Consider the following 26,103-nt stretch of genomic DNA (forward strand, 5'->3'; position numbering starts at 1 on the left):
GGGAGAGCAGCATGGAGGTTCCTCAAAAAGTTGAAAATAGAGCTATCTTATGACCCAGTAATCACACTACTGAGTATTTACCCTAAAGATACAAATGCAGTGATCCAAAGGGGCACAGGTACCCAAGTGTTTATAGCAGCAATGTCCACAATAGCCAAACTATGGGAAGAACCTAGATGTCCATCAACAGATGAATGGATAAAGAAGGTGTGGTATATATACACAATGGAATACTATGCAGCCATCAAAAGAAATGAAATCTTGCCATTTGTGACGACATGGATAGAACTAAAGGGTATTATGCTGAGTGAAATAAGTCAATCAGAGAAACATAATTGTCATATGATCTTCCTGATATGAGGAATTTGAGAGGCAGGGTAGGAGGTTTGGAGATAGGGAAGGAAAAAAATGAAACAAGATGGGATCAGGAGAGAGAAACCATAAGAGACTCTAATCTCACAAAACAAACTGAGGGTTGCTGGGGAAAGGAGGAGTATGGAGAGGGTGGTTGGGTTATGGACATTGGGGAGGGTATGTGATATGGTGAATGCAATGATATGTGTAAGCCTGACAAGTCACAGAGCTGTACCCCTGGGGCAAATAATACATTATATGTTAATAAAAATAATAAAAAGAAGAAATGCCATGATTCAGCAATTCACTTCTATATATATCCCCCCACAAAGAATTTGAAAACAAGTACTCACGTACGTGCACACTGTTTATAGATGTAGTATTCACAATAGCTAAAAGTTGAAAAGAACACAAATGTCCATCAACAGAAGAATGGATAAAGAACATGTGTTATATACATTATAGTAGAATATTATTCAACCATAAAAAGGAATAAATTATTAAAACATGCTATAATATAGATGAACCTCAAAAAACACGTGCTAAATAATTCAAAATCCAATCACCAAATACCATATATTGTATGATTCCACTTATTTTAAATATCTAGAAGAGGCAAATCTATAAAACAGAAAACAGATTTGTGGTTTCAAAGGACTGTGGGGAGGGGATAATGGGGAAGGACTGCTTAATGGGTATGAGGTTTTCTTTGGGGGTGATGAAATGTTTGACTTGACAGAAGTAGTTGCACAACACTGTGAATGTACTAGATGCTACTGAATTGCATACTTTGAAATGATTAATTTTATTTTACGTGAATTTCACCTAAAAAAAACCCCAGCATTACTTCATTTGAAATATATTCAACTATTAGATCCCTCTCTCTTCTCTAATAATGTTAAAATAGCAACTAAGCGTCAAATGTTTAAAAAAATATATAAAAACTTAATGGAAGGGGTGCCTGGGCGGCTCAGTGGGTTAAAGCCTCTGCCTTCTGCTCAGGTCATGATCCCAGAGTCCTGGGATCGAGCCCCGCATCAGGCTCTCTGCTCGGCGGGGAGCCTGCTTCCTCCTCTCTCTCTCTCTGCCTGCCTCTCTGCCTCTCTGTCTGTCAAATAAATAAATAAAATCTTTTTAAAAAAATTGGAAAACTGTATTAGTCTGCTAGGACTTCCATAAGAAAATACCCAGACTGGATAACTTAGAACTATAAAAATTTATCTTCTCTCAGTTTATCTCTCACAAACTAGAAGTTCAAGATCAAGATGTCAGCACATTTGATTTCTCCTGAAACCTTTCTCCTTGGCTTATAGATGGCAGTCTTCTACCTGTGTCCTCACATGGCCTTTTCTCTGTGTGAGCACCTCTCTTCTTTCCTTTCTTCTTCTAATAAGGTCAACAGTCAGATTAAATTAGGGCCCCACCTCTATGTCTACCCCTAGGTGTATGGTTAATCACCTCTTTAAAGGCCCTACCCCCAGATGCCTTTGCAGGGGTTAGGGCTTCAACATATGAGTTTGGGGGGAACACAATTCAGTCCACAACAGAGATCAATGAAACAACATCAGCTAGTCAGACTCATACATCCTCCGCCTAGAAGGTTTTCCTTAAATTAATATTTAAATTTAAACAGTTCCAACAAGTTTTTTGTTGATGTCATTGTTGGAACTGAACAAAATTATACCAAAGTTACTTGGAAGAGCAAATATATGAAGTAGTCAAAAATTTGCAGAAAACAAATGAAAGGGAACTTGCTCTATGAAATATTAATGTATAGTACAGTAATGTATACCACAACAATAAGAACAGTCTGAGATAAACACCAGAACAGGTCATTTCTTTCTTGATAAAACAGGAGTGAAATGCCCAGAAATAGACTCAAGTATGTACTAGAGGGTGTTATATGGAAAAGCTAGTATTTAAAATCAATGGAGAAATAATTTGTTTAAAAAAAAGGTACTGGAATATCTAGATAACATTTTGCAAATAATATTAGGTTAGATTTCTATCACAAACCATCTACCAAAATAAAATAGGGAAAGCTTTAAGTGTTTAAAAAATACACACATACCTACAAATGCATACATATGAGCATGCTACATAAAGAAGTCCTACAAATCAATAAGATAAACAATCCAACATAAAAACGGGCAAAAGATGTGAACAGGCGCTTCTTAAAAAAGGATACCCAAATGGCCAACAAGCACCTCTAAAAGGACTCAACATCATTAGTCATAAGGGAAATACAAATGAAAACTCCAATGAGAACCAAAAAACCCGGAACAGCCAACAATAAACGGCAAAAATGCAAAGTAACTTGAACTCCTTTATGTATTGCTAGTGAGAGTGTAAATTGCTTCTACCATTTTGGGAAACTCTCTGGCAGTATTTACTAAAGCCACATAGAGTCTATCCTATGACCCAGGAACCCTATACTCTGGTATATTACAGAGAGATAAGCACTCATGTCCACCAAAAGACATATACAAAAAATTACTTCATAGTTCCAAGCTGTAAACAATCTAAAGTCAATCAAGATCAGAATTGATCAATAGTTTGTGGTATAATCATACAATGGAATACTGCTCAGCAATCATAAATAATATTTACTACTACATGGTGAGTGTCCCAGACATAAAGATGAATAAGAAGCCAGAACAAGAGTCATATTGTCAGATGTTCAAAAGCCAGAAAAACTAAGCAATGGAAGCAAAGATCAGAACAGTACTTAACTTTGAGAAGGGTATTCACTGGGTGAGGACACAGAGAAACTTGCTAGGGTACTGGAAACAGTCTATCTCTTGATCTGGGTGCTGTATGTGTAGATGGATACATAAAAATTCATCAACCTTCACATTTTAGTGTTGAGCACTTAACTCTATGTAAGGTAAAAGGAAGTACACACATGCTGAAAAGTACTAAAAGAAAACATAGATGGGGAACATTTATGTAATCTTAAGAGAAGGGGAAGGTCTTTGTAAACATGACCTCAAGATAAAAACTAGAAAGAGAAAAATGAATTTAACTTCATAAAAATTAAAAAAAATGAAACTTCTACATGGCAAATAAACTAGGAAACGTTTTTGCAATTATATGACAAAGAATTAAAAATTTAATATGTAGGAAGAATTAAAAATTTTTTATATAGGAAACTCTCACAAATCAATAAGGAAAGACAAGGGTATGGTAAGGACATTTACCAAATACAAAAATAAATAGCCATTAAACACATAAAAAGAATACAAATTAAAACAAGATACTGTCCTTCACTTATCAGACAGGCAAAAATAAAAGTATATTCAGAATAGTGTTGGTATAAGGAAATAGCTCTCTCATATATTACTTGTGGAGCCACAGAATGGCAACCTTTCTGAAGGGCATTTTAAAATATAGTACTTTCCTAAGACCAGAATGAGCACATTTCCTTAGCCAAACAATTCCACAAGTAAAAATTCATCTTAAGAGAAAAAAACCAACCTGACAAGCTTGTAAAATTTCTGTACAACGATGGTCAGGGCAGCACTGCTAAAAGCAACAAAGCAAATTCATATAACAGATCATGTATAAATTCTAAAATAGCCACTCTTTATGAAGCACATATGAACTAATTACATGTATTATCTCATTTGGTTGTCACAAGAACTCTGAGAGCTATTAGACCATTCCCATTTTCATCTGAAGATGAGAAAATTGAGGTTCAGAGAAATAATGAGATTTGCCCAAGCTCAACAATCTAGTGAGTGACAGATACAGAATTAGAATAAACTTGGTCTGACTCCAAAAGCCAGTGTTCTTTAATTTAGATTACATCTATTGACAAGGAAGAACATTTATACCACAGTGCTAAATAAAAATGCAGTTTATAGAACAATTGCACGGTTTGATTCTATTTTGTAAAATATACGCATAACTATAGCTATTAGACGTACAGACGTGAGTGGGGAAATTCTGGAAGGATATATGTTAAAATGTTAATAAATGTTCTTCTTTAGGTGTTTGGGGAATTTTTTTCTTTATGTTTGTTTTTCTTTTCTACAGTGATTAAATTCAATTTATAAATAGAAAAACAAGTCTATAAAATCAATGCCTCTTTGAAATTTTAAACCATAGCCTATTGCCTATTTCACCAGAAATGTGAAGTCTATTTCCCCCACACATTTTTAAATAAATAAGGATCCTTCATACACTTATACTCAACAAACACATCTTGAGCACCCACTACGTTCTGGGAACTATTACATAAATGATTTTACTTCGGTGTACCTAGATTCTCCTATTTGCTTCTAAGTATGGCATTAAGGGTACCCACCCTCCCTCATATCTTGATCACAACTATCTGCATTTGGATTTTAAGTGCTATCTCTAATTACTGAATGGAATTAAACCCATACTAAAGGCATATCTGGTATGATACTACCAGTGGTTGGCCTGTCTCAGTGATTTCAGGCTTTGCAGAATCAGATAAATAAATGTCTCATCAGACACCACCTCTGTACTGCCCCACTCCCGAAAGTAGGGGGCATGCTGGCCTGAAGTGGGTTCTTAAAGTTTATTTCAAAACTTTACGTGGAGGGCCACATCTCACAACCCAGACCACGGTGGCCACCACCATCAGGTGCAAATTCCCCACTTGTTATATAGTCCTTCTTCTATCTTCCCCCCACCTTTCTTACTCCCTTTCTTTCCGGAACCCTGGGTCCTAACCCTAACCCTCCCTTCTGCTATAAGCCCATCAAATGGGGTGATTTTAGAGCCCATTCTCACTGGATCTCCTCTCTTCCCTTTAGACCTCCAGGTATGTCTGATTCAGAAAACAAACAAGCAAACAAAACAAAACAAAACAACTCCCCCCCCCCCACCACCACACACACACCATGGGACTTTCACAGCCCCAAGTTTTCGCAGCCAAGACAGCTCTTCCCAAAGGGGAGGAAAACAGCTGCTCACTTGTCCCTAGAGACAGAGAAGGAGGTGATCCCGCAGCAGTGAACGCCCAGGGGTCCGTGGTGGTGAGGGAGGGAAAGAGAGCAAATCTCTCCTCTCTACACTCTTACTGCGAGGAAGGATCCATTGGGCTTTGCTAACGTGAGTGTTAGGGGACTAAACTCTTCCTGCTACCACTGAAAGCAGCACGGGCACTGTTTGTGCACGCAGGATCTTTCAAATGGTTTCTTAAAAATAAAAGAAAAAAATCAAGGATTTGGCCACATCACTACAATACCGGTTAGAGTCTAAAGCAGACGCGCAGTTCGCAGGGGCATTCCCTGGCGCGGCGCCCGGCATGAACTCGCACTCCTTCACGACCGTGAGGAGGCGGGAGTCGGCGGCTCGGAGCGTGGATCTGATTGGATGGCAGCAGCGAGCGCCGAGCTGTGTGCTGCCCCCCGGTGGTCGGCCGCAGCCTCCTCGCTAACACTTCGGTGGGGATTCGAGTCGGGGGTACCTGAGCGTTCTCGGTTCCCACGCCCGCTGGGAGCTTCCACAAGAAAACGCGGCAGGTACAATTCTGGGGCGTCGATTCACAGAGCCCGGAGCCTAGTGGCTGGGCAGCGGCGACCGCCGCGTGAGGTCATCACCTCCTCTCACGACAAGGGCGCCCGCCCTGAGCTCGCGACCACACTGAGCGTCGGCGGACTGGGCACTCCTGGCGGCACACAGAGCCCGAGGCGCTCTAACCCGGGCGGGGTGGCGCCCGAGCACCCAGAAGAGCAGGCGCACAGAGGCCAGAACAAAGCTGTGGGCAGCAACGTCGCCCACGCTGTGAAGGTCACCTAGGAGACCAGGTTTGCCCCACCCACCGCGTCTGGCAACCTAGACCAGCCAGGGCAGAAAATGGAAGAGCCTCCCGAAGAGGCTCCCGCAGAATCCTTGGCACCTGAAAGCACAGCCAAGTCCCCAGATGACAGCCACACAGATGGCCAGGAAGACAACTGGCAGAACCAGGATGAAGAAAAGGTAGAGGACCAGACTGATCGCAGAACGGCTGGGCACGCTGCCCAAAGAATGTCCGGACAAACTGACCACAAAGGATCTGAACCCACCGGGCTCCAAGCATCCGATCAAGCGGATCTCAGGGCATCCGACCACGCTAATGTTGCTCTCAGGGCATCCGACCACGCTAATGTTGCTCAGCGTAGTGCATCTGATCAGGACGACCAAAGAATGTATGAACAGACAGACAGGAGGACATCTAGACAAACCAGTCGTGTACAGGTGGAAGAGACTGACAGCCAGATGTTTCTTCCACGTGAACAAAGAACTTCTGAGCAGTCTGAACGCAGGAGGTCCCGCCAGGCTGAGAGCAGAGATTACGGGCAAATTGACCGCAGAATGTCCAGCCAGACTGGGCCAAGAGTTTATGAGCAGAGTCACCATAGATTGTCTGTCTCATCAGAACAACGAGCCTCTGAACAGATTGGCCACAGAATGCCCAGCCAGTCTGACAACAGAACTTTAGAACAGATCGACAGCAGGTTGTCTGGCCTGGTGCAACGAAGAACTTCTGAAAAGATCGACAGCAGGTTGTCTGGCCTGGTCGAACGAAGAACTTCTGAAAAGATAGACAGCAGGTTGTCCGGCCTGGTTGAACGAAGAACTTCTGAAAAGACTGGTCATAGACCATCTAACCAAGCTGACCTCATACCATCTCTAAAGACTCACCAAGATGTGTATGAGGAAGCTGCTGACCAAGCTGACCGCAGTGCCGATCACCTTCCCCTTGACAATGCTGACTACAGCGACGAGATGGAACACTTAATGGCTGAAGAGAATTACTACAAGGACTACCTAAATAACTATGGAGCACCTGTCCAGTATGACGACAGAATATTTGCCCAATTTGGTGACATTAAGGGGTACAAAGAAGCTGAGCCCAGAATAGAACTCTGTGAATTTGAAACCAGAGAAACCACCGGTGACAATTCCCCAGTTTCAGTTGAGACTGACAATGAAAGTGAGACCTATCTGCCAGCCTTTGGCTCGTTTGGTGCCAGATTCACCAGTGATTTGCAAGCAAAAGACCAAGTCTATTCCCAAAGATTCCCCTATATCTCACCCAAGTTGGACTATATCATCAGTCAAGAAAAAACTGAAGCTGTAGAAACCAAGCCTGTAGGTTAAAGGGCATTTGATAACCACCTGAGGGATTGGAGGCCAAGGCAAGGGCCTGTTGTAGTGGTATGGGGGCAGGGAGAGGGTACAGGTTGAAACAAAGATGAGGAATAAACCTGCCTGTTGCAGTTGATTCAGGAAGGGCAGGAGATCCCAGAAAGGCAGGAAATAGGGTGGGAAATAGATTTGTTGTTCTGCTGCTACAGGAAGGGCATTCAGGAAGGATCATGAGCCAGGATTCAGGAGACCTAGGTTTCAAGACCTAGGTCTGCTGCCTTCTCTGGGGCACTAAGTCATTTCCCCTCTCTGGGATTCCTCCAAAGGAAAGGCTTTTTGAATCAGTTGGAGATCCCTATGAAGGGGAAAGTATTTGAAGTAGATTGGATTTGTGTAAGGTACGTCCCGGGACTTGAGGTGCATTATGTTGCCAGGGGGACCAGTCAGGTTTGTCATCAGAATGTGTCTTTTCTCCAGCTCCTGGTGTTCAGGTCCCTCCAACACCAGATTCCACTGACAAAAACAACAACAACAACAACAACAACTTCCTGGGTCTTTTCAGTTTATTAAAGACTCTCTGGTGGGGGAATATTTCTATTTCAGGATGATGTTCCAGAACACCAAGAAGGAAGGAAATCTTTTGGATACAATCAAACTTACAGGATGCAGTTCCCTCCTATTGTATATGAAGATCCTTATCAAGTTTCACTACGATACATGGAGAAGCACCACATTCTGCAAATATTCCAGGTAAACCTCTCAACCTGTTCTTTAAGAGTGAGTTTTACAGTGATTACGGTGTAAAAGACAAACTTGGACCTGGCTCGTAGAGGTACAAGAATGGGTCTTTGTTATAAAAAGGATGTAAACTCATTGAGAAGTCAGTAAGTGCACTGAAATGTGTTAACCAAAAGTAGTAAATGAGAAACATCAAAGAATGAGGGTACCTGGGGGGCTCAGTCAGTGGAGGTAGTGTATCTTAGGCTCAAGTCATGATCTTGGGGTCCTGGGATCAAGCCCCACATCAGGCTCCTTGCTCAACCAAGAGTCTGCTTCTCCCTCTCCCTCTGCTCCTCCCCCACCTCATGCTCTCTCTCTTTCAGATAAATAAATAAATAAATAAAATTGGGGGGAAAAAGACAAAAAACAAAGAATGCTACTTAGTGTAGTATGAAGCCCTTCAGAGGGATTAGAGGTAAGGCAGGTTGGTTGATAGGGGAAAAGTTGGCCAAGGCTTAAAGCTTGAGTCAGACTGCAAAGGAAAGACAAAATATTGGCAATTGAAAAGGCAAGAAAAAAGCTTTTTCAGGCACGAATATAATACTTTCACAAGATGACCAATCTGGGACCACCTAAAAACTGCATTCCTTAGGGAGAAAAAGAAGTAGTTGAAAGTTGCTTTTAATTCTTGAAGTTACAAATTTCATTGACCTCAGGATATGGGGCTGGAGCCTCCTTGAAAGTGTGACATTTTCTTGGTCAATAGAGAATTAGAAGAGATTATCACGTTGATATAATTTTTTGTTATTTGGTGGGTTGTTTTTGTTTTTCCAAATATTTATTTTTATGTTAATATTATTACCCACCAAGGCACAAGTATGTATATTATGAGGTGTACATGTAGTAACGTTGTGGTTAGAAAGGTGTAAAATAAAAATGGCCTACCTCAAATGAAAATGTGCAAACTGGGAGGAAAAAAAAACCACATTTAAACTGGGAAAGTTTAAGTTTAAAGAAGTAGGGTATAGAGGCAAGAGCGCAAATTATGCAATCTGTTAGCCAAAGCCCCAACCTAACTTTGCCAATTCTCATCTTTGTGATTTGGGGAAAATTAATTAACTTCAGTGAATCTTAGTTTCCTCACATAAAACAGAGTGATTTTACTCCATCAACCCTGCTCTATGCCTTTTCTTTCTTAAAATATCCTTTTGTGGGAGAGTGCTAATGGCTGGGGTTTCTGGCTTTAATCAGAGAACTACTAATTATTAATGAATTGAAGAAAGTAGAAATCAAATCATTTTATAAATAATTTCCTTCATCTGTCAAGGAAAAACAGTACTTGAGAATACAATATTATTATATGAAAAATTAGTTATCAAGTATGTGCTCAATAGAAACATATATGAAATATGTAATTGGCATGGGTGCATTAAACAGATATTAAATATTTTATACCTGAAACTTGCCCCACTGTTATTCCCTGCAAATGAGACTTCTGCTTACTTTATTATAATTTTTTGAGTTATTAAACAACAACAAAGTATGGAAGTGAATTTTGAAGTTTTGTATATGCTTTCTCATTTATTATTATAAACATTAAACGTCTTTTTCACCTTTTAAAATCCAATGCCTCACAAGGAAGTTTCTATGTAAAGACATATCATGTTTTTAATTTACTCAAAAGACTTTTCTTTTGAATAAAGATAAAGTGATTAATTTATTTATTTCTCAGGCTAGCAAATCACAATTCTCAAAACAAAAACTTTGTCCAAAACTTTCTCACTACTTGTTTGATCTTGGAAGCTAGAAAAATATCCATTCCTATTTATTATGAAATTTTTATTCTTCTATATTTTACTTTAATTTGTCAGAAAGTAATTTGTCACTTTGTAGAGATGCATAAATTTCTTTAAAAGACTATGGTGTTGGGTTAGTGCAAAAAGTAGCTTCAGCTAGAACCTGACCACTTAACTTCAGCTCAGAACCATAATGTGATGCCTCATGCTCTCTCTCAGCAGATCACTGAGAACTTAGTCTATGAAAAGCCAGAGGACCCCCTCAGTTTTATGCTGTGCCAGGTATGGAATAGGAGAAAGAGAACAAGCTTTTAATACTGTTTATTGTAAAATGCAGCACGCATACATGCACCCAAAACAAAACATGTCCAACTCCATGGGTTATCATGAAGTGAGCACTTATAAAATGTTGAACGCTAATGTCTTTTTAGCATTAGCCATATTCATGGGTAAATAGTAACATCTGCGGCGTCCATCTGCTTTTTCCTGATGACTAAGGCAGCTGCATACCTTTTAACTTGTTTATTGGCCATTTGGAAGTACTTCTTTTTCTATTGCTTGTCTTTTTCTTACACACTTATCACAGTTTTATATGATTTCTAGAAGGGTATGAGCCCTTTGTTGAGTTTCTTGCAGGTTTCTTTTCCTGCTCTCTGCCTTCCCTTTTTATCCCTTGAAGGTATCTTTTGATGAACAGAAATTCTTAATTTTTTATTTTTTTAGTTTTTTTATAAACATATAATGTGTTTTTATCCCCAGGGGTACAGGTCTGTGAAGAAATTCTTAATTTTGATACAGTTACATTTACAACCTTTTAAATTCATGGTTAGTACCTCTGGTGTCCTCTTTTGGAAGTCTTCTTAGTCCAAACTCCTGACATAGCCCCTTATATTATCTCATAGAGAGTTGTAGTTTTGTTTTTTTTTTTGGCAGGGGGTTACATTTACTTTATTTTGCCTTTGACATTGGTATCCAGTCACTTCAGAATTGACTTTGTTTAGGGTGTGAGGTGGGATCAAGTTACATTTTCTTTTCTAAGCAGACATCCAATTAACCAAGCACCTTTAGTAAAAGGACCATACCTCCCATACTGCTTTTTAGTTAATTTTGATGGTATATTTGTTTATCCTTGCTCCATACAAGACTTCTTAATTAGTATACCTTAAATTTAAGTCTTAAAATCAATCAGAGCAAGTCATCATATCTTACTTCTCTTTAAAAATAACTTGTTTATTCTTAGGCCTATGCATTCCCATATCAATATTTGGAGTTATTTATCAAGTCACAAACACATATACACACAATTAGAAACACACACTGATGAGATTTTTACTAGGACTGTGCTAAATCTGTAGATCAATTTGGGAAGAAGGGATGGCTTGAAACAATGAGTATTTCTAATCCTTTATCCTCTGCATTTACTTAGGTCTTTAATTTCTCTCAGTACAGTTATTATTTGCATGAAGATTTTACATATTTTGATAGACTTATTCATAGGTATTTTACAATTTTGATGCCTTTGTAAATAGAAATTTTTGAAATTTCAGGTTCTATATGCTGGCATATAGAAATACAGCAATTTTTTTGCTGATATTATATCCAGCAACCTTACTGAATTCAACTTATTAATTCTAAACATGTATTTGTAGATAGTGTGGGTATTTCTACATATATAATCATATCATTTGCAAACAGTGACAGTTTTATTTAATTTTTCTGATCCTTATCTTTTTTCCCCACTTGTCTTATTGCATTTATTATGTATCTTCTCTTTGCCTCTTCAGATCCACCTTTTTCTCTTTTCTACCCTACAAAGTAGCTAATCCATACGAACTAGATCAACAGGCTTTCATTCCTTCTGACTTCCGGATGGGTTAAACCAATGGGAAACTCTGGAAGATGATTGGGAGGAGGAAAGAGAGTGAGATCAGGTTTATTTCCCTGGTCTTTTCCCTTATGATCTATCTTGAGTTGTCTGAAGGTCGCTGCTCCTCTCAAGACAACTTTTTACAAGACTCTTTGCTTCTGAATTCCAGTAATGTCCTCTCCTCTTGACCTTCAAGGTTAAGAGGTTATCTCCACTTTTACTGGCTTTGGATTATTGTGTTATCTTCTGTGACTCCCCTATGGCCTATTCTTTTGAATGAACCCTTTCTGAATGAACCTTCATTGAATTCTATTTTGAATGTGCTGTCTATTTTCTGTTGGGACACTGACTGATACACTACACTAATTAGGGATCTCCAGTAGAATTAATATTGAATAGAAGTAGCTACAGTCGTTCACTTTGCTTGCTCTTGATCTTTTAAAAAGAAAAAAATTTTTCCCTATTTAACCGTTAAGTATGATGTTTGGCATGTTCTATAGATACTATTAACCATATTAAGGAAGTTGCTGTCTTAATCTGTTTTCTGAGAGTTCTTCATCATGAATCATTAACTTTATCAAATTATTTTTCTGTGTCTATTGAGATGATTGCATGATTTTTTCTCCCTTATTCTGGTAATGTAGTAAAATATGTCTATTTTCATTTTCCAAAACTTTTCAAGCATACATACAGGAAATTACACAAGTCAAAACTGTACAACTTGACAAATTACCACTAATTTAATAGACCCATGAAACTACTGACCAAGTCAAGAGATAAAATGTTACCAGCTCCTCAAATCCCATATGGTGCCTGTTTCCGATCACTACACTTTCTCTTCCACAAAATAACCACTATTCTGACTTCTAGATTAGTTTGTCTTTTTTTAGATTTTTATATAAATGAAATAAAATATTATGTACTATTTGAGGACTGGCTTCTTTTGATCAACTGTATGTTTATGAGATTCATTCATCTTATGCATATTCATTCCTTTTCATTTCTGTATCCTCTATTCTGAGTTAGACTTTGGGTTGTTCTGAATAATGCAGCAGTGAACATTTGTACTTACCTCTTGGTGCACATGTACATGCATTTCTATTGGGTTCATACCTAGAAAGAGAATTGCTAAGTTGTGGGGTATTGACCTAAGTTCAGCTTTAAAAGATGGCTGCCCAAAAGGTTTCAAAAATACTTTGATCAGTTATACTCTCACTTAAAGTGGCATTGCTCTGCTTTTCTTCATGTTTCTTATGTGGTGCTTTGAACTTCTAGGAACTGTGGGCTCATGGTCTTCATCATATTTGGAAAGTTGTCAGCCAAATGTTTCTTCAAACATTTTTCTGTCTCAGCTTCCTCCTCTTGGAACTCAGTTACACATATAATGGGCCCTTTGAAGTTGTCTCACAGCTCACTTGATTCTCTATTAAATTTCTTCCCTCTCTCTGTATCATTTTGGATACTTTCTATCACTATGTCTTCAAGTTTACTAATCTTGTTTTCTGCAGTGTCTAAATTCCCATTAATAATAAAGTATGTTTCTCACTGCATACATCATAATTCTGTAGTTTCATCCCTAGGAATTTAGTTTGTGTCTTTTCTAGACTGATGATATCTCTACTTCACTTTTTGCACATAGAGAATACAGTTATAATAATGGTTTTAATTTTCCTGCTTCTTTATATGCCTAGTAATTTTTTTATTGAGCTATAATTGCCACATAACATTGTATTCATTGTAGGTATATACCTGGCAATTTTTTATTGGTGTAAGATATTATGAATTTTGCCTTGGTAGGTAGTAGAATTTTTTGTATTCTTGTAAATATTCTTGGACTTTATTTTGGGGCCCTGCTAATTTACTTGGAAACAGCTTGATCTTTTCAGATTTTGCTTTTAAGATTTTTTAGAGGAGCAGAAGTGTTTTCAGGGCTAATTATTCCCCACTACTGAGGCAAGACCCTTTTGAGTATTCTACCCAAAGCCCCATTAATCATGAGGTTTTCCAGTTTGACTGGTGGTAATAGGTAGATCAATTTGCCGAGGCCTCTGCTAGTTTTCTCACACACATACACCGATCAATATCCAGAGGATAACTTGAAGGGGACTTTCTGCAGCTTTCCAGAGTGCTTTCTGTGCCATTCTCTCATCTCTGGCACTCTGCCCTATGTACTATAACTGTCTTGGTTTCCCCAGGATCTCAGCTTTGTCTTCTCAACTCAAGGATCTACTGAGTTCCTCTTGGGTTCTTTTCCCCTACACTAACGCCAGGACATCTTCTGAAAACAGCAAGGTACATGCATATTTGTGATTATTATGTCTTTCTGATTAATTGACTCTTTTATCATTATGAAATGTCCAGCTTTCTCCTTGGTAATATTCTTTGCCTTGAAGTCTATTTTTTCTGATATTAATATAGCCAGTCCAGCCTTCATATCTTATTTGGTATATTTTTTTATCCATTTATATTTGGTATATTTTTTTCATCCATTTATTGGTATATTTTTGGTATTTTTTTTTCATCACTTGGTATATTTTTTTTCATCCATTTATTTTCAACCTATCTATGCTTTATATTTAAATTGTGTCTCTTGTAGGTACTACATAGTTGGGTCTTTATTATCCTTTCTGATATTCTCTGCTTTTTAACTGAGCCATTTAGAACAAGGGTAGGCAAACTATGGACCACCTAGTTTTAAATGGCCTTCAAGGTTAGAAAGAATTTGCCATTTTAAAGTGGTTGAAGAGGAAGGAGGAGGAGGAGAAGAAGGAAGAGAAGAGAGAGGAAGAAGGAGAAGAAGGAAGGAGAGAGGAAGAAGAGGAAGAGGAAGAAGAAGAGAAATAAGTTCAAGAAAGGAAAGGGGTGGGCGCCTGGGCTCAGTTGGTTGAGTGACTGCCTTCGGCTCAGGTCATGATTCCGGAGTCCTGGTATCGACTCCCACATCAGGCTCCCAGCTCCAATGGGGAGTCTGCTTCTCCCTCTTACCTCCCCTCTCATGCTCTCATACTCTCTCTCTCTCTCAAATAAATAAATAAAATCTTAAAAAAAAAAAAAAAGAAAGAAAGAAAGAAAGAAAGGAAAGGGGGAGGGAGATTCCGTAGCATCAACAAATAGTTTGTGTTCTGCAATGCCTAAAATATGTAGTATCCAGCTCTTTTCAGAAGAAGTTTGCTAATCCCTGGTTTAGACCATTAGCATTTAACCTAATTATCAATATGGTTGAATTTAGAGCTCTCATTTTATTATTTTTCTTTTTGTCTTTTTCATTCTTCTCTTCCTGTCATCACTTTCTCTTAGATTATTTGAATAATTTCAGTATTCTACCTTAATTTGTATATTGGTTTTTAGCTATACCTCTTATTATTTTTTAGTGATTGCTCTAGGGATCGCAATATGTATTGCTAACCTTCCACAGTATACAATTAATACTTGTATTGCTGCACATGAAAAGGAAACTTTATTATCATACAGAGTCCTTTAGTCCCATCTATTCTTTTATGTTAAACTTGTCATATCCATCACTTTCTACATAAGTGAAAACTCCCACAAGACAAAAATTTTGGCTTTAAATAATCATATGTATTTTAAGGAACTTAAGAGAAAACAAAAGTCATCTTTTACATTTATCTACATAGTTTCTGTTTCTAATGTTCTTTCTTCCTTTGTGAATTTTTATATTTCTCTCTGAAGTTGTTTCCTTTCAACCTGAAAAACTTCTTCCAGCATTTTTTTAGATTTTATTTATTTATTTGACAGAGATCACAAGTAGGCAGAGAGGCAGGCAGAGAAAGAGGGGGAAGCAGGCTCCCTGCTGAGCAGAGAGCTTGATGCGGGGCTTGATCCCAGGACCCTGGGATCATGACCTGAGCTGACGCAGAGGCTTTAACCCACTGAGCCACCCAGTTGCCCCCTTCCAGCATTTTTTGTACTGCAGCACTGATGGCAAAGACGACTCTTAGTTTTCTTTCACCTGAAAATCTCTGACACATTCCTTCTTGTAGAACATTTTTGCTGGCTATAGAATTCTGAATTGACTTGTCCAGCTCTTAAAAAAGTGATTTTACTCATTCCTGGCCTTCATAGTTTTGGATGAGAAATCCACAGTCAGCCAAATTGTTGTTCCCCTCTACATAATGGGCCATTTTTTTCTGACTGCCTTCATAATATTCTCATTTTCTTTAGTTTCCAGAGGTTTTACCATGGTGTTCATTGGAATTTATGATTTGTGGAGTTAGCCGAGCCACTTAAATCTTATAAATTTATGTCTTTCATCAAATTTTGGAAGTTGTCTGCCAGTTTCTTCAGATATTTTTCTGCCCCATTCTTTCTCTTTCCCTCTTTTCTTTTTGATACTCAAATTATCCTTATATTAGACCTTGATATTGATATTATGCCACAGATGCCCTAAAGTTCTCTTCATTTCTTTCAAGTTTTCTTGCTCTCCAGGTCAAATAACTCTTTGGCTCTATTTTCAAGCTCACTGACTCTTTCTTCTGTCATCTTTATTCTCTATTAAGCCCATCCAGTGATTTTTTTTTTTAATTTTCAGTTCTAAAATTTGTTTGGTCCTTTTCTTTATTTTCTACTTATCTTCTGGGATATCTTATATTTTCTTTGACTTCCAGTATATTTTCCTTGACTTCATTGAACATAGTTATAATAACTGCTTTAAAATGCCTATCTGATAATCTCAAATTGGATCATCTTGCAGTTGGCATCTGTTGATTGTCTTTTCCATTTGTTTTTAACATTTTATTGTGGTAAGAACGTTTAACATGAGATCTACCTTTTTAACAAATTATTAAGTGTACCTTACATTATTACTGACTATAGGTACAACGTTGTATAGTAGATCTCTATAGCTTATTCATCTTGCTTAACTGAGACTTTCTGCCCATTAATATCTCCCCACTTCCCCCTCTCCCTAACCATTAGCAACCATCATTCCATTCCTTGATTCTGTGAATTTGCACTTTATACCTCATGTAAGGGGATACAGTATTTGTCTTTCTGTGACTGGGTTATTTTACTTCGCATAATGTCTTTATTCATCCATATTGTCACATATTGCAAAACTTTGTTCTTTTTGAGGCTGAATAGTATTTCATTATGTGTATATACCACATGATCTTTACCCATTTATCTATTGACTGACATTTAGATTGTTTCCACATCATGGCTACTATGTATAGTGCTGCAATGAACATACATCTTCAAGAACCTAATTTCAATTCTTTTGGATAAATAGAGCAATCCCAGAAGTTGGATTGCTGGATCATATGAAGTTCTTTTTTTTTTTTTTTTTTTGAGGATTCTCCATACTGTTTTCCATAATGGCTACACTATGTTTGCATTCCCACCAATAGTAGGCAAAGGTTCCAATTTCTCCACATCCTTGCCTACAAATTAATGTCTTTTTGTTTTGGTAATAGTTACCCTAACTGGTATGAGATGATGTCTTTTGGTGGTTTTGATTTGCATTTCCCTCATGATTAGTGACATTGAACATTTTTTCATATACCTGTTGGTCACTTGTATGTCTTCTTTGAAGAAATGTCTATTCAAGTCCTTAGTCCATTTTTAAATTAGGTTATTAGTTTGTTTGTTTGTTTACTATTGAGTTGTATGTGTTACAATATGTATTTTGGAGATTAACCCCTTATCAAATATATGGTTTGCAAATATTTTCTCCCATTCTGTAGGTGGCCTGTTGACTCTCTTGATTGTTTTGGTTGCTATATGGAAGATTTTTAGTTTGGTGGAGTCCCACTTATTTAGTTTCGTTGCATGTATTTTGGATGTCATATCCATGAAATAATTGCCAAGACCAATGCCATGAAGCTTTCCCTCTACATTATTTTCTAGGAATTTTACAGTTTCAGGTCTTATATTTAAGTATTTAATCCATTCTGATTATTTTTTAAGGGTCCAATTTCATTCTTTTGTGTGTAAACAGTTTTCCCAGTACCACTTGTTGAAAAGAGTTTCCTTTCCCTCTGTGTATCTTTGGCACCCTATTGAAGATCAGTTGACTGTGAATGTATAAATTTATTTTTGGGCTCTCTATTCTATTCTATTGGTCTGTTTATCTGTCTTTATACTGGTACCATATTGTTGTTTTTATTACTTGTTTTTATTACTATAGCCTTGTAATATATGGAATAAAGAAGTGTGATGCCTCTATCTTTGTTTTGCTTTCTCCAGCTTAATTTGGCTACTCAAGGTCTTTTGTGGTTCTGTAAGAATTTTAGAGTTTTTTTCTACTTCAACATTCACCAGAGGAATATGAATGAATTCAGTCTACATAACATACTATTCACAATATTCAGACTATGATCTAAAATTATGCTACTTACAAAAAACCCTGAAAATACAATCCATTTTTAAGTGCAAAAGATTATTTTACTTCTTCCTTCTTGGTTTGGATATCTTTTATTTCTTTTCCTTGCCTAATTGCTCTGGCTAGAACTTCTAGTACTATGTTCAAGTGGTAAGAGTGGGTATTTTTGTCTTGTTCCTGAACTTAGAGGAAGAGCTTTCAGGTTTTCACCACTGAGTATGATGTCAGCTGCAGGCTTTTCATAAATGGCCTTTCTTATGTTGAGGTAACTTCCTTCTATTCTTTCTTTTTTGAGAGTTTTTATCATGAGAAGGTGCTAAATTTCATCAATTTTTTTTTCATTTTTTAAGACAATCATGTGATTTTTATTCTTCATTTTATGAATGTGATATATCACAACAGTTGATTCTTGTTCATAGTATACAGGTGTTATTTGCAGTATTCGTTTTGTAAGTGCTCATTCTTGCATATAGAAAGCAGTTCTTACTTTTTTGTATAAAACACACACATTTAAGGTTTTATCACATAAGTCTAACTATGTGGTATTTTCACTTATTTAGTTCAAAATAGTTTCTAATTTTCATTATGTTTCTTCTTCAACTCATGGATTTGGGGACATTATTTATATATATTACCAAATACTGGATTTTATAATTGCCCTTTGGTTACTTATTTCTGAGTCAATTGCACTTTACTCATAAAACAAGATTTCAAATATTTGAAATGTGTTGACTTGCTTTATGATGCAACATATGATTAACTGTGAGTGAATTAATTGGGGTTGAAAAAATTTATTCTGCAATTATTAGAATACACCCATTAGATCAGGTGTTCTAAATACATTCATTAGATCAAGTTTGCAAAATATGTTGTTCGTCTTATAGTATGATTGTGAATTTGCTTGTCTACTTTAGTTCTGTTAATTTATGCTGTGTGTGTGTAGTTACAGTTATGTTATTAGGCTTGTATGAATTAGAATTCTTATATTTTTCTGGTAACTTGAACTTTTTATCATTAAGAGGCATATCATGAACTCTAATGACTATTTAGTATTGTAATAGCTATACCAGATTTATTTTAGTCAATTTTAAATGATATAATATGCTTATTACTTTTAACTTTACTCTGTCATTAAGTTTTAGATGGCTTTCTTATAAACAGCATGGAATTTTTTATATTATTCAAATCGGACACGCTTTTAATTTTAACCCATTTACACTCGACATTATTAAAGATATATTTGGGTTTACATCTATTGTCCAACTATATGCTATTTGTTCTACCTGTTCTGTTTATTTTCCTCTACTTTTTTCTTCTTTTATCACTCCGTTTTCTATTAGTTCAGAAGTTATATGCTCTGAATTTTTTTTGTTGGTTTCCCATTAGGGTGATTTCAAAATATTGATAGACCTTATATTTTTAGAGTAGTTTTTAGGTTTACAAAACAACTAAGCGGAAAGTACAGTGAGTTCTCATTTACTTCCTTCTCCTTTCCCCATTTCCCACACCTAGTTTCCCGTTATTGACACCTTGAATTGGTGTGGTACATATCTTAACAGTGATGAGCCAATATTGATATATTATCATTAACTAAAGTACATGGTTTACGTTAGAATTCTGTGTTGTGAATTCTTTTTTTTTTTTTTTAAAGATTTCATTTATTTATTTGACAGACACAGATCACAAGTAGGCAGAGAGGCAGGCAGAGAGAGAGGAAGGGAAGCAGGCTCCCCGCTGAGCAGAGAGTCCGATGCGGGGCTCCATCCCAGGACCCTGGGATCATGACCTGAGCTGAAGGCAGAGGCTTTATCCCACTGAGCCACCCAGGCGCCCTGTGTTGTGAATTCTATAGGTTTTGAAAAATATATATGATATCTATGTGTAATTACAATATCACACAGAATAGAGTCACTGCTCTAATAATTACTTTTAGTATTTTTTAATGGGGGCACCTGGGTGGCATAGTCAGTTAAACATCCGACTCTTGGTTTTGGCTCAGGTCGTGACCTCAGGGCTGTGAGATGGAGCCCTGTGTGGGACTCTGCACTCAGTGCAGTCTGCTTGACACTTTCTTTCCTTCTACCTCTCCCCAACTCTGTTCTCTCTGTCTCTCAAATAAATAAACAAATCTTTAAAAATATATATATTTTAATGGTTCCCCTGAAATTTCAACAGGTATACTGGATTTACCAGTCTGAATTATTTGTACTAGGTCACTACAAGGACTTTTGTATTTTAAATGTCTATATATTTTAACCCCCCAAGATATAGTAATTCCAAGTTGACCAAAATTGCAAGTGGAAAAAAATTCTTTTTCATTCTCTTCAGGTACAGGAAATGATAGAAAACAGAGACAAAAGTGAAAACTACAAAGAATGAATTTCTCCTCAGCATTGTTTACAACCCTCAGTATCAACACTATGTTCTGTCTCTCACTCTGAAAAATGATTTTTGAATGGTCATTGGTAGTGACTCTGCCTAGATATGTTCTTAATTTTTAAGTAAAGATCTATAGAGCATCTACTTCAGAAATTCACATGATAGTTACATATACCTCTGGCTAATCATACAAAATATATACATGTTAGTCTTATCCATGCATTGGTATTTCAGACTCATTCCTCCAAAGCACTGCACAATAGCCAGTTCACAAATCTCAAGGAGGATCAAGAAAATAATATGACCAATTTATACATAGTTCTCATAAAGCATACAAATCTATCATATCTCCAAGCTGTTTATAAAATTTTCAATCAGAAAATATGTGGAAAATAATTTTTAATAGCCCTTTTTTCCCCTCTCTTAATGGAAAGTAATTGTTGTAATCTCTTTTTTCTTGTCTCTTAATACCTCCAACATATTTTTACTGTTTTCCTCTTTAACCCTGCCTGTTATATTCTGCCATTAATAGATGGGATTTAATCTAATCCTAGGGATAGCTCGCCTCTGATTTTTAACCTAGAGCAAAATTCAAACATATTATGGTACTATGTACACACCTGTGTGCATAGTACCTGTGGGAAAGGCAGAATCACACTTCCTCATTACCTTTATCCCCTGAAGAGTATCGACATTATATGGACTGTGTAACCAGTGGAACTGGTATTTAAAAGCAAAAGCCTTAACATGGTCTGTCTGGTATGAGAGTATCTGCCCAGCAATCATAACTGACATGATCATCTAATAGTATTTTTGTAAGCTGAACCTTTTGTTTAATTTCTATTGGAATATTAAACCAGATTTGATTCTTTACACTGGTGACTTGGTGTGATTATGTGGTTGCATCACAATGAATTAAGTTTCTGTTTAAATGGTCAAGCACAATCCTACTTCTTTTATGCCTGAATTTCATTTATAATAATTATACAATTATTAGATAACTTCTGCTGATAACTTCAGAGTTTAATTAGTTCCTTCAGTTGCCCACAAATTGTGCATGTACTCAGTCTCAATAAATGTTCTCCACTCAAGAGAGGCAGCTTGTCTGTTGATTGTGGGTTAACAAAACCAAATGAAAGCTGGATAACTTAAGGGAAAATTTTGAGTGAAATGACTAAGGTTATAGTCAGTTGGGTGAACAAAATAACCCGAAGATTATTAGTGTTCGAAAACTTGGATGTTATCAGTAACATCTGAAACTAAGTATTAAATTTAGTTCACTGGTTTTCAGCCCTACCACCAGATAGACTGACTATACTTCTCAAAGTAGAACACTTCAGACCAGACCACCCCAGTCACTTCAGCCCTTCTCATTGGCTTCATTGCACAACTGTCATTTTGACCTTTTGCCAACAAGGCAGTGAACCAGAGGGGATGAGATTGGTATGGCCCCATAATCCTATGTGGGCACATATAACTGAAAGGAGAAGGAAGATGGGAGATCAGGTTCACTTTCAGTGACTCAGGCTCTCTACTAAAAGAACTGTGTAATGTAGAAGATCAGTCAGCCAAAAGTATATTCTGTTCTTAGTCCCTAAGTGGTAAGAAGTAATCTCAGGCCCTGGGATAAACACTAAAGGTGAGAATCTAGGTGAAACAAGCAATCGGCTAAGAGGGTTAGTGGAGTCTCAGAGAAGGCCTTTTCTGAGTAGCTAACAGAGGACACGGATGGCCACGTGGAAGAAAAATGTCATGGGGAGTAAAAGTTTCAATGTCAGAACAACCAGAGATCAAAAGATATGATCTCCCTTGAAGGAATCCTCCCAGGATTCTTCTGAAGAAGGAGTTGTTCCAATAGCTATGAGGTGTGAGTGTTCCAAGTGTTAAATGAGATAACACGTAAAAGCACTTAGAACAGTGCCTGGCACTGTTAGCTGTTATTATTTTAGTGCTATTATTATCCACAATATTAATATTCCATTTTACCATTAAAATAAAATATAAAAAAATTAACTGATAAAAAAATTTTAAAAATATTCCATTTTACCTGAGTAATCCTAATGACCCTCCCTCACTGCATTCCCTGCCAGCCTGATCTCACTGTAACAGAAAGTAAAGCTACTAGACCAGTTTTCTTGGGCCTGTTCCCTCCCCTCTTCCATTTAAGGGATAAATGTGAGACATCATTTATCATTAGGGAAATGGAAATCAAAACCAAGATGAGATACTACTTCACACCCAGTAGGATGGCTATAATCAAAAAGACTAACCAAAACAAGTGTTGACAGGGATATGGAAAAATTAGAACACTATACACTGTTGGTGGGAATGTAAAATGAGACAACTACTTTGGGAAACAGTCTGGCAATTCTTCAAAAAGTTCAATGTCTTATTATCATATGACTCAGCAATTTCTCACCTGGGTATATACCCAAGACAACTGAAAATCTATGGCCCTACAAACCCTTGTACACACATGTTCCCAACAGCATGCATAAGAACCATAAAGTGGAAACAATGCAAATGTCCAGCAAGTGATGAATGGATTTTAAAAATGTGATAATTGACAGATGAATGGAGAAACAAAATATCATAAATACATACGAAGGAATAGTATTCAGTCTTATAAAGGAAAGAAATTCTGTCACATGCTACAGTCTGGGTGAACCTTGAGGGCATTATGCTAAATGAAATAAACCAGCCACAAAATGACAAGTAGTGTATGATTCCACTTATATAATGTATCTAAAGTAGGTCATTTGGACTGACATGAAGATTCAAGCATAGATACACAGATCCCTGGAACCACACTTGGCCACATCTCTGTCAACAAAAATATATCCAGATACATGAGCACAAAAACATAATAGACATAATTGCACTTACATACTTATATATATTTCACACTGATTACATAAGAAAAAAAAGAAGGTAAGTGGAGGAGATTGGGTAACTAAAACAGTAAGTCAAGAAATAATAGGACTTATTTTGGAAATAATTTCATAGTATACACATATACCTGTAATAATTACATTGTGCGCCTTACACAATGTTGTATGTTAATTATAGCTCAATAAAGTTAGACATACACATGTACATGTACATATACATATACATATAAATAACAGGAGGCTAATTAAAAAAAATAAAGTATATGCAAGACACCAAAGAGTAAAACAAGGGAATTTGTAAAGAATGGAGGAGATAGGTAATTCTCCTGGAGGGCTCAGATATTCCTGTTCCTAATGATTCTGAGTTTCCCCTTTACTCTCCTCTGTCATAAACTAGACTTAAAAATATTAATGTCCACATTTATTCTTTTTTAAATAACAGCTTTACTGATATGTAATTCATATACCATAAAACCCACCCTTTTGACATGTATAATGCAGTGGTTTTTAGAACAGAGCTGTGCACCATCACCACCACTATCTAATTCCAGCATATCATCATCACCGCCATAAGAAATCTCATCCTCGTTGCATTCACTCCCCATTACCCTTTCTCCTTTGCCTCTGACATCCACGAGTCTATTGTCTATCTCTATGGATTTGTCTATGCTTGACATTTCACATACATGGGATCATGTAATGTGTGGCCTTTGTGTCTGACTTCTTTCACTTAGCAAAATGTTTTCAAGGTTCATCCAAGTCATAGATGTGTATCAGGACTTCCTTCCTTTTTATAACAAATATTCCACTGTATATATATCTGTATATATATCACATTTTTTTCATTTTTCATTTTTAAAAATTGCGATAAAAAACACATCACATGATATTGACTATCATAACCATTTTTAAATTTACAGCTCAGTGATATTAAGTACATACACACTGTTGCGGACCAGACCTCCAGAACTTTCCATCTTGCAAAACTGAAACTCTATGCTTGCTAGACAACTCCCTATTTTCCCTCCCCCTAGTCCCTGGTAACTATCATTTTACTTCGTTTCTATGAATCTGACCTACTTTAGATACTGGAATAATGTAAGGCTAAAACTCAGAATTGTGGGGGTTTTTTTCTTCATGTGTGGCAAACAATACTAGTGTTCCAGTGCCTTACTAGGCTCTCAAAGGGCCATTTTTTCCCTGTAGCATTGGCAGAATTTGCAATACCCTAACATCACAGAGAGTGGTAGGGTGGCCTGTTGTTATCAACAGAGAGGAGTCTGTAGACAGAATTAAGTTGTCTAATTCTGTGTTGTAGTTTTGCTTAAAAAAGAAAGAGCAGTTATTCTCTAACTCCATTAAAATTACAGTAAAGATTTACAAAAAGAAGTAAACCCATCTTGATACTCACAGCAGGAGAGAAAGAAAGCAGAGATTTTTGTGATTTCTGAAAACAGAAAGCAGATGGGACAGAGCAGGGCCGAAGTTCCACCTCAAAGCCCACAGAGGAGGGAGATGTTTTTCCAGGCAGAGCCTCAGAGCCAAACGCAGTGTGGGCAGACATGGGAGAAAGGAGTGAGCTGTGAGTAACAAAGGACTCCTCCTTTCTCGTGACCTTTACATCCGTTTTAGTCACCTACCCCCAGAGCCACACTGTGTCATCACCAAAACTGCTCCAAAATGAAATCACTCATAGAGTCAAATGACACATCCAGATATGATACTGAACCTGGAGAATTTATAAGGAAGATCTGTGCCTAATTTTTATATTGAGAAAAAAAGTGGGCATAATTTTCCAACTTCAAAAATGTCCAACCCGAGATGGATCAAACAAATTATGACACATCTATGCAATGAGATTCTATGCACCTGATTAATGTTGCTGGACTTACTGTTTAATTATTTGGATGGTATAGTTGGATCTACTCCATACCACATAGCATCCATACATGTACACAACTGTACATATATTCTAAAGAGATAAGTAGGAAAAGACAGACTGAAAGGAATAAAAGAATCAGGAAATACAAAATATTGAGTTAGAAAGCCCTTTTTAAGCATAATGCCAAAGGTGAAAATCATTAAGGAAAATATTTATGTAAGTGACATGAAATATTCTAAAAGTATGAAAGAAAGTTACCAAAAATGTAAATGACTAATCAAGAATAATAATTGTGGTGAACATGGCAGGTCAATATCCTAACTATATGACAAGTTCCCACAAATCAATTTTTAAAACCATAAATACTCCCAATCAAAAAAGAAGGCCAAGAATAAAGGGACATTTATGGATGAAAACATGTAAATAGCCAAAGAAATATAAATTTTAAAAAATTAGATACCAATTAAATATTATTTTAGACAAAAAACTTTTTAAAGATGGCGACTAACCTGGCTTAAAGTGGAGGTAAATGGGCCCTTTCTCACACTGTTGTGGAATGTATGTATATTTTACAAACTTTCTGGAATTCAGTTGGATCACAGGATTCTAAACACTTTAAAATAAACATGCTTTTTAGTCAGAAGCTCTAATTCTAGGAATTTACACCAAGGAAAATAATGAAATGTGTTTAAAAATGTATGTATAAGAAAATTCACAAATTATAATATTGAAAAATTGCAAATCTGAATTTTCAACCTTTAGGATTC

At 36.9% G+C, this 26,103-nt stretch overlaps 1 protein-coding gene across 1 annotated transcript; it reads left to right on the plus strand.

The window, feature by feature from the left end:
• The first annotated feature begins 5,768 nt into the window (after positions 1-5,768).
• TEX55 (testis expressed 55) lies at positions 5,769-21,652 on the plus strand. The gene is made up of 4 exons (XM_080816652.1): positions 5,769-7,464; positions 8,065-8,211; positions 10,197-10,259; positions 20,513-21,652. Exons 1-4 carry the CDS (start codon positions 6,187-6,189, stop codon positions 20,561-20,563), a joined length of 1,539 nt encoding a protein of 512 aa, XP_080672778.1. The 5' UTR covers positions 5,769-6,186; the 3' UTR covers positions 20,564-21,652.
• The last annotated feature ends 4,451 nt before the right edge of the window (positions 21,653-26,103 follow it).

This window comes from Martes martes (assembly GCF_963455335.1).
Source record: "Martes martes genome assembly, chromosome: 1".
NCBI lineage: Eukaryota > Metazoa > Chordata > Mammalia > Carnivora > Mustelidae > Martes > Martes martes.